Source organism: Mobula birostris, chromosome 1 (assembly GCF_030028105.1).
Source record: "Mobula birostris isolate sMobBir1 chromosome 1, sMobBir1.hap1, whole genome shotgun sequence".
NCBI classification, from domain to species: Eukaryota; Metazoa; Chordata; class Chondrichthyes; order Myliobatiformes; family Myliobatidae; genus Mobula; species Mobula birostris.
Genome location: NC_092370.1, coordinates 203,949,382 through 203,959,864, shown reverse-complemented (window position 1 = coordinate 203,959,864; position 10,483 = coordinate 203,949,382). Strand labels below are relative to the sequence as shown.

The window sequence follows — 10,483 nt, the reverse complement described above, 5'->3', positions numbered from 1 at the left end:
CATATGCTAGTGACATTAAACCTGATTCTGGTGTTTAAAGTGCTCATCCAAATACTTCAAAACTGAAATTTCCCATCTCCAATACCCCTCAGATTGTTAATACTAAATTTAAACAATGGTGGAAATAAAATGATGCTCCCTCCAAATCTCCTACCACTTACCTTAAACAGCAGTAAATACCTATTGATCTCTGTACCAAATTTATTCAGTAACAGCCTTCACAGCTCTCTTAGTCTGGCAAGGTTAAAATATATTGCCTTATTTCTAAATGCCTTCTTAGGTTTGACCCTCAGGTGTGGAAACTCACAAAATCCCACCATCCTCTCTCATATTCGTATCTATAACTCCTACAATTTTGCCGCCTGGCCATCACCATTTTTCTTTGAAATACCATCAACGATTGCGAAGTCAGATGAATATACTTGAACACTGGTACGGAACCTTCTTGTAGGTGTTTCTCTCTCCTCCAATATACTCTTTAAAACCAACATTTTGAAATTCTGATGGCATTTTATTACGTAGCCCAATAAGTTTGGAACAATTCTCCCGTGCAATCAAAAAAGGTGCTTCATGTGTTGTTATACCCATTGCCTTAACAGCTTCCGAGCCTGGGAAATTATTATTACAATATGCTGATTGGACTTGGGCCTGGACTGATTTACATGGATACTGCCGAAAGAAACAAATCACAGCAATAGGCGAGGTTTTACACTGCTATTTCTTTACTTAGAATGTGTAATGAAAAATATAAAACTTACATCAAGTTAGATTAAAATATTGAAAAGATATTCGAGATAAGAGTTTCAAGCCCACTTTAGCAGACACAGAATTCCCTTTTTATCCTGTATTCTAGACTTCCCTTTCTTAATACCTTGTAACTCCTACTTAGGAGAAAAATCCATTTTGAAATCACTCCTCCTCTATCTACAAAGGATAATTGCAATATTTTGTCTAATCACGTAAAAATGTAAAGTCACAAGTAGTATAGTAGTATGATGATTTAACTGGACTAGTAATCCAGAGCAATGAACTATCACTCTACAGATAAAAGTTCAAAAAACTATGCTAGTAGATGGGGCATCAGAATATATAAATTTGGAATTAAAATAGTGACCATGAAACCACTAGTGTTTTAATAAACCATCTGATTCACCAAATGTCTTGAAGGAAAACTGTAAGTGTAAGCTTCATTTCAATGTCTGATATTTTTCTCAACTGACATGTGCTACTTTGGTTTAGGATTAGTAGTAATGACAATAAGTGCCAGTCTTGCCAGCCACACTTACCTTTCATGAAGCAAATGCCAGAAAATCTGCAGAATTCGGAAATTCAAGCAACACACAGAAAATGCTGGTGGAACACAACAAGCCAGGATGCTGCCTGGCCTGCTGCATTCCACCAGCATTTTATGTGTGTTGCTTACCTTTCATGAACTGCTTTAATAGTAAGTGAATTAAATACTATTTACTTAGACTCAAGATTAAAAAGCAAACAACAAAATGATTGTTGGAACTCTCGAATAACTTCTTGCTATACCTTTTGCAGATGTAGGCAAGATGAGTACCAGTACTACTATTTAACTTCAGTGGAACAAAACTTCCTTCAGACCTTGTCTTCATTGAAGTAACTACATCGCTCACACACATAAGTAAAAGTAATTGAGGAAGATATATTTTAACATGTCAAAATATTTTAAATGGTTTCACATTCTAATTTATCTTGTTAAAGGTGACACATGCAATTGTGAATGTTTAAGTAAAAATTAAGACTGGGTAATTTATTGATCTTATTAAGAACACAGATACAAAGTACAGTTGAAAGGCCACATAACATTACATGAAAAGACCATCATTACTGCCACTTCAATAAAGCAGCTACAACACGACCAGTAAACAACAAATTCCTTCACCTTTTCATAAACCACCTGTATAATAGCAAGTAGGCAAATTTAAGTCATAGCTACTATATATTTTTTTCTTAGTAAAGCTTTGAAGTGTATGCTGGTTGAAATACAATACTGAAAGAAATTCATTGAAGAAGATTTACAAAATGCTACAGCAGAGCCAGTTTAGCACTGAGATTTGCATCAGAAGGATTTTTTTGTTGTTTTTGTTGATCCACAGCAGTTAAGATTCTAATTTTACAGACAGGTAGTAGACTGCTCACATAATTCACTTCAGTCTAAATAAAATAGCTGTCATTATCTGTATACATAGCATGAAAACAAAACCATACATTCACCTATCTTATTTTTGTTCTCACTTTTGAGTACTTAGATGACGTGATAATTGAAGTTACTCATCTGCAAATGAAATCAAAAGGCACATCTGAAAAACATGTATGCTTATAATAATTAGTGAAAGAAATTCTTATCATTAGTTATTACTGCTTATTTTTCACAAACTGGCTACAGTATCCTACATTCTAGTGGAGGTTAGACAACTTCTCCCATTCAAAAGTTCCAAATTAGTGTTATATTTTCTTCTCTAATTTTTGGAGCAGCCAACCAATAGAATACATGATACAAAATCAACAATTTGAAAGAGATGCCAATTTTTATAAACTCAGTTTCTAGGTAATCTGCACCAAATATTCACTGCATTGGTAAAATACCTGTATAGCTTGTATTAACAACTAAATAGGTCACAAATGATCAGCATTATAATCTTCCTGATGTCTGTAAAATTCCATCACTTAACAAGGCCACTAGAGCTCAAATAAGTCTCAAGGATTTATCTCGTTGGCTCAGTGCAATGATTAGTTCAAATAATTTAATTCAATTGTACAGTGCAAATGCAAACTTTTGTTACACTTCAAGGTAATAATGTTGGCACTGCAAGTCTGAGGAAAGAAAATTTTACTGATCACCTGAGAGAAGATCACAACAGTAATCTGTGCTGTGGTCTGAAAGAACAAGATGATTCAGTTTTGCTCCAATATTAGGTTCTTAATTACAGTCTCCTTGACTGTGTGGCTACTAACAATTAGAAGACAAAAAAAGCTTAAAAACAGCAAAACATTTTCTTGCCTCAGTGCCTTAATACAGTTGCCTAATTTCCCACAGTGCTGGTAAGGAAATTTAGTGTCAGTGAGGAATTTCTGCATTTTCCAGCAATGGCAGTCCACCTCTGTGCAAAGGAGGATGTGATAATTCTCGTTTGTAAGTCTTTGGTGGAAGTTTTGGCAGCTGTGGACTAGAGTTCTGTCTGGGAGGTACAGGTGGAGCAGAAGGATAAATAGGGTTACTGTGGTTAGAACAACGTCGGATAATCCTAGGAGAGGGTGTTGGAGGAGGAGTACTAGGGGAATTGAGGTTAGAGCTAGATTCTCTGTACCAATCTTGATCCCGATGAAGGCGGCCCTTTGGTGGTGGCTGAAGATTAAATGGATCATTCATAAAGATCTCTGGAGGTCTTGTTGGTATGGGTGGGGGTGTATCAGGCAGTGGATCCCTTGGAGGAGGTGGCGGTGGACTATGCGGTGACCCATCAGAAGGGCCACATAACACAGGAATCCGAGGCAGCCGTGGTGGAATAGCCGGAGGACTATCTGGAATACTTGAACCTAGCTGTAAACAAAGAAATGGAATTCGTATCAGCACTTTTAACAATGAAATATTAAAAGTTATACTGAAATGATAGAAAGTAACATCAGACGACAAGGACTCCAAAGGTAACTTCTTAGTTCCATAGTCATTCACTTCATGCAATTACCATATTTAATCATAAGTTCTTTTGCAAATCATACAGAACTATATCTTGATCCAAGCAGAAATCAATACAAAAGCATTTTTTAAAAAAACAGATACAAATAATGTTTTATTTAATAGTCCAATTTGCAAATGAATTTTTCTTTCAACATCAAAAACTTATCCAGCCTGAATACATGCGAAATGAAAACCACTTGTTTAGACATCGTACTTTTATTACAACATCCCAAAACTACTATTACATGGGAACATGAGTGAAGGATTGGTTAAGGCTTTGAAATATTGCAGAATATTGTGTAGGAGTTTAGGAAGCACATTCACATCATGGTAGGGAAGTTGTATATAATGCTCTATGACATACGGTGATAGAATGATGGTGTTAAGGAAGCAAATCAGTGGGAAAACCTGAAGGACAACCAACTTCTACCTTCCTAACACCACCCATAGTCACTCACACTACACGTACTGCTGAGATCCTTATCCAAGTCTTGGTATCTCTAAACTTTATTGTTTAGGTGCTCTCAATTTCTAGTCCTCATACACTTGAGTTTATTGGACTCTGTTAGTGGAGTGGTTACAAGAGTCAAATACCAGATACCAAGAGCAGAAAAAAACTGGAGCATTTCAGTTCGAAGTGAGACCGGAGGGTCTGGGGTCTTTTCTCCCCTGAGCAGAGGAGATTAAGGTGGGAAATTGCTGAGATAACTGAGGTATATAAAATTATGATGAGTATATACAAAGGAAGACCTCAGGAAACTTTTTCCCATGCCAGAGGTAATTAAAATGACAGCATATAATTTAGGGTACGGGTCGAGAGATTTTAGACGATCCTAGGGAGGATTTTTCCACCCACTGAATGGCCAGTACCTGGAATACAATAAACACAAGAGATTCTACAGATGCTGGAAATCCAGATGAACAAACAAAATGCTGAAGGAACTCAGCAGCTCAGGGAGAGGAGAGGAAAAAACTGTAAACATTTCAGGCAGAGACCCTTTATCAGGACCAGAAAGAAAGGGGAAGAAGCCAAAACATGGTGGAAAGAGAGGAAGGAGTGAGTACAAGCTGGCAGGTGATAGGCAGAAGAGGTAAAGGACTGAAGGAGGAGGAATCTGATAGGAGAGGAGAGTGGATCATGGGAGAAAGGGAAAGAAGAGCACCAGCTAGAAGTGATGGGTAAGTGAGGAGAAGATAAGGGGTTAGAGGAAAGCCAGAACGAGGAATTGAAAAAGTGCAGGAGAAATTACCTGAAGTTAGAGAAATCGATGTTCATGCCTTCAAGTTGGAGTCTAGTCATACGGAATATGAGGTGTTGCTCCTCCAACCTGAGTGACCTCATCATAGTAGCAGAGAAGGCCACTGACCAAAATGTTGGAATGGGGCAGGGAACCTGGAATACAATCCCTGAGTGGTGGAAGCAGAGTGGCCTACTGCATTTAAGAAGTGTCTAGACATATACTTGAATTGCCTAGAGCTTATAAGGCTATGGGCCAAATGCAAAAAGATGTGATTAAAATGGACAGATGTCCACAAGTCCACATGGAGTTGGTGGGTCAAATGGCCTTAAGGATGAAGCTATGTGAATTATTGTTACTCAACAGAAAGGGGCATTCAGCCCATCAGGTCTGAAACTACAGCAATCTCTTCAGTCCTATGAACCACTCCTTCCTCACAGCCCTCCAAATTACATTTCCTCAAATAGTCATCCATTTCTTTATAAAGTCCTGAATGACTCTATTTTTACAACTGAGACAGGCATCGATTATATTTTTAAAACATTTACTACTCTCTGCCTAATATATTTCACATCCCTTTGAATCTTTTTACTCAGTATTTTAAATTAGTTTCTCTCCCTACTCCGAAAATGATTCATGATGAATAATTATCCATGACATCTGGGATCAGCACTGAAGACAACTCAACCCCATTTCGCTTGTATCTAGATTTAATAGGCTGGTCATTTGACAGGCTGTAAAATTCATTTCTTGCATCCACAATCTATGGAATCCCTCCACAAGTCCACCACTCTGCCCAGTGTATTCCCAAGCATGATGCCACATATAGCCACAATTCTGTGAAGGAGAAATATCTGAGCACGTGATGGATGCCACAAAGGAGCACTATGAATAAAAGGTGAATGATTACAGAAATCTAGGGAGATCAGGAGGCTTGTTCAAAAGTGAAACCAGAGCACAAACTCAGATTGTAACATACATTTCCTTTACCTTAATATTTGCCACATCTACATCAGGTTTCCTTCGCTGAGGAACAGGAGGTGGTGCAGGTAAATCTTCACTTGGCCTATGAAGACTTGAAATGGAGTGAGATTCTAGAAAGTAAATATTAAAAGGGAAATCGTTTTTTAAAAATGCATCATTTATGCCCAGCATAACCTATTAGTAACTTGTATTTATAAAGTCCCTTTTATCAAAAACTTGCTTACTACAGTGCCAATTGGCTAATCAAATCCATGCCAGCTCTCAGAGCAACTCCATTAGTCCCATGCCCTCTCACCCATTTTCTGTAGCCCCTTAATTTATTTCCTCTTCTCCACTCCTGCACACCCCACACCCCAATTTGATTACTACCGTCTACATATAAAAAGGGATAATTTACACTAATTAGCCTACTAGCAAGCCTTTGCAGTAGGAGACAAAACTCATGCAGTCACAGAGATCAGAACGTAACAACTGAACACAGATGGTAACCAAAGGCGAGAAGGAAAATGGGCCCTGGAGCAGTGAAGCAGCAGTGCTTACTTCTGTGGCACTGTGGCATCCTCAACTTGGGAAAAATTATCGCAAGGTGCTTTACAGAAAATCATACCAAAAACTATTACTGAAGCAGTAACTAGAAGCAATAGAATCTCAAGTGTTTATAGCAAGAAATAATTTACTGAGAAACCCAGCTCGTCTTCTGAGAGTGTTTATATGTGGGAATACTAGAGCATAGAGCTAGGCAATTAAAGGCACTGTCACAATAGCAAACCAAAAAGTGTGTTTTTCCACAAATGCCAGAGAAATGGCAACATCAGGAATATTCATGACTAGTTTGGTGAGAGGGGAAGGCTGAGTTTTAAAACACAACATGAAGAATTTCAAAATCTGAAATGGGGAGGGAAGTACAACAAAGCAGCACAGCATGAGATAGCATCAATGAGTAGTTGCTTATATAGGATACAGTACTGGCAGCTGAATTTTCATTGACTTAAAACGCCACGGAGGAGCTTTAGAATAGAAGTGATAAAGGCTTGGGTGAACATTTCAATGAAGTTGGGCTACATCATGGAGTGACTACCTTATGGCTAAAATGAAGACCACATGGAGTCAAAAAAAAAGTTCAGCCTTAACCAGAAGATCAGGTATGAAGCAGCCATGTATCTATTATCTGTCTGTATTGTATTTTGTGTTGCACATTTATTGTGGGTAATCTGTCACGTGAATTGGGGCGTGGTAGAAACAAATGAGCTAGTTTCATATTCATGCTTCATCTATGTTAGTTGGTTTTAGTTTAGTGGAGGAGGAGTAAGCAGGGGTGATTTTTTTTTGTACACCACTTGTTTCATTAATTTGCTTAGTTACACTTAGTTGTGCCAATTTGAATGCTGAAAACAAATCTCAGTTGTATTCTGCATACATACTTTGATAATAAGTGAACCTCTGAACCTGTAATTACTTTTATTCCACTGTATTGCTAATTTAGTTTCGTTAGTTTTTATTATCACTACACAAACTCATTTGTCTTTGCAGGTTTCATAATAAAGGATCAAATGTACTTTTTTTTGATTTGGAACTCAGTTGTTTGGAAGTGCATCTTAAAGTCTCAACTCTCGTACTCAGCACCTTAGAAGTTTTGGTTTGTTTTCAAGTAACTGCAACATTTCTGTCAACAAAAAAAGTTATACCAAACGAACACCAGCTTACGGCAAAGGATTGCCTCGGACCTGTTGCTGAAACTGGAGCAGCTTGTTATAGGATTGTCCGTGATCTTTTGTTGATTATGCTGTGTATTTGAACACAGTTTTGAATGGTCAGTGTTACCTGTCCATTCTGAACTATTGCTCAATTGCATGGTGCTTGTCGGAGAGTTTGTCGCTTTGTATTACTGAAGTTCTGAAATAGTCTTTCGGTTGTCGACATTTGAATTGAACGCTGTTTGTTTGCTCTGGTTTAAGTGCTGTGGATGCACAGATCGTTGCCTACGTTTCTTGAATGACTATCGCTGGTGCATTTTGCAAATGTGCTGTGGGTGAACAAAAAATTAAGTGTGAGTTGCGCAATAAGACTGAATCGAAGCTTGGAACTGTTGTCAGTGACCCTGAAGTCGGGGCTTGCAAAAGAGAAATTAAATTTTCTTTGAAAGTTTTAGCAGGTATAGAATTGAAAAGTCTTTAAAATAAGTATAAGACAAATTTGATCAAAATTAAAGGTTTAATACCATCAAGGATCTTATGGAAAATAAGGAAAATGCCTTATAAAAGCAATCTGATCTTGAGGACTTGATTAATCTCTGTGAAGCTGTTGCTAAACAGCATCACATGCTCATCTCATTACTTCCCAAGGACAATCAGGGAAAACAGAACAAATATTTTTTAAACATTGATAGCTTTAGTAGTGCATTCACAGAGGTTGTGAAACAATGGTTGATCTAAACACATTACATTGAAGGTATAGTTGCTGCAACAAGTTAATTTTTAAAATTATTTATTGAGATACAGCACAGAATAGGCCTGTGCCACCCAGAAACCCCGCAATTTAATTCTAGCCTAATCACAGGACAATTTACAATGACCAATTAACCTACCAACTGACATGTCTTTGGACTGTGGGAGGAAACTAGAGCACCCAGAGGAAACCCACGTGGTCACAGGGAGAACACACAAACTCCTTACAGACAGCAACAGCAATGTGTCCCACCTTCCATCAGATGATGCTCCTCAAGTTCCAAGGCATGTTTTGACGACGCATATAGCAAAGGGCCCACAAGATGATGTAAACCCAAATGACAGTGTGTCAAATGTCAGCACTCGAAGTTCTGCTGCAGGAAGAGCATCTTCTGTATCTAGTACCTCCTCGCCTTGCATTAAAGTGGAGGCTGATTTAGCTGCATTGATTGCATGTCAACGATTATTGAAGGAAAAACATGGACTGGAAAAGCAAGAGAAACAGCTATGGGAAAGGAAGAAGCAGGTTGCGTTGCAGGAAGAAATTGCCACAGTTAATGTGCTAAGGGCTTCAAGTGTGGTGAGTGCTAAAAGTGTTCCAACAGGACAGTGCTGTGGTGCGAGTTCCTGTATTGAAGAGGAACAGAGGAAAACAAAAACACTCAATGTCCATGTTGATTCATTTGTTCAAGTGCCTGCAAAACATGAACATGACTCCTTAGGAGACAGTTCGGGGCATTTACTCTCGGCCTGCAGTAACGAGGCACTCTGAATCTACGTCATATCCAACAGCTCAAAGGGCTCATGGGGCCATTCACTTACAGCATGGAAACACTTTCATTTCAGACAACAGAGATCAGAATAGTAGTGTTGATATTATGAGGAAGCAAACTGAAATAACAACCTTATTGGCACAACAACCCATTTTATCTTTGCCCTAAAAGAGAGATTCAAATCTTTGATGGAGATCCTTGCAGTATCATGCATTCACAAGGGCTTGAAAATAGTGTTGAAGGTTAGACTGACAGCCACAGTGATCACCTTTACTTCTCTGAACCGTACACTAGGGGTCACCCTAGAGAACTTGTCAAAAGTTGCCAGCAGGTCAACCCTAAGAAAGGATATGTAAAGGCTACGGCTTTACTACAGAAACATTTTTGTAATGAACAGAAAATTGCATCCAGCTACACGCAAAAGGCTCCATCTTGGGTACCTATTAAAACTGAAGATGTGAAAGATCTTCCAGACTACAGTCTTTTTCTTAGAGGCTATTGCAAAGCCATGGAAGAAGTGTGGTACATGCATGAGCTGGACATGCCTGCTAATATGTCGACTGTAACAAAGAAATTGCCCTATATGCTTAGGGATTAGGGGAGAATAGTGGTCTATAAACAGCAAGGTAGATATAACCACACAACAGGAATACTGCAGATGCTGGAAATTCAAGCAACACACAAAGTTGCTGGTGAACGCAGCAGGCCAGGCAGCATCTCTAGGAAGAGGTGCAGTCGACGTTTCAGGCCGAGACCCTTCGTCAGGACTAACTGAAGGAAGAGGTAGTAAGAGATTTGAAAGTTGGAGGGGGAGATCCAAAATGATAGAAGAAGACAGGAGGGGGAGGGATGGAGCCAAGAGCTGGACAGGTGATTGGCAAAAGGGATATGAGAGGATCATGGGACAGGAGGTCCGGGGAGAAAGATGGGGGGGGGGGGGGGGCGGAACCAGAGATATAACCATATGATTACTTTCACTGACTTTATTGCTGTTCACATTGAAGTAGCATATGCTTTGGACACAGATTCCTTCGTTAATGCACTTTGACACTTCATAGCAAGACAGGGACAGCTTCATGAACTGCACACAGATAATGCAACAAACTTAGTTAGAGCTGAGCGTGAGTTGGGAGAAGCCATTCAGAAGTAGAACCATTCACAGATCAGTGATGTCCTTCTTCAGAAAGGAAGTGGATTTTTTTTAAAAAAGCCCTCCCCACCCACCCCGGCTGGTTCACATCATGGAGGAACATGGGAGAGATTAATCAGTTCTATGCGAAAAGTCCGTAATTCCACTATGAAGATACAGAATCTTGACGAAGAGGGTTTTCACACAGT

The 10,483-nt window shown here is 38.9% G+C and overlaps 1 protein-coding gene across 2 annotated transcripts in view; it reads right to left on the bottom strand.

Moving 5' to 3' along the window:
- Window positions 1-1,748: 1,748 nt before the first annotated feature.
- Window positions 1,749-10,483, bottom strand: part of sos2 (son of sevenless homolog 2 (Drosophila)) — a 114,137-nt gene continuing 105,402 nt past the window's right edge. For both annotated transcript variants that reach the window (XM_072269379.1, XM_072269389.1), the window contains 2 exons: window positions 5,935-6,038; window positions 1,749-3,568 (listed from right to left, as the gene is read on the bottom strand). In XM_072269379.1, coding sequence (XP_072125480.1) covers window positions 3,086-3,568; window positions 5,935-6,038 — 587 coding nt within the window. In that variant the 3' untranslated portion in view covers window positions 1,749-3,085. The remainder of the gene's footprint in view (window positions 3,569-5,934; window positions 6,039-10,483) is intronic.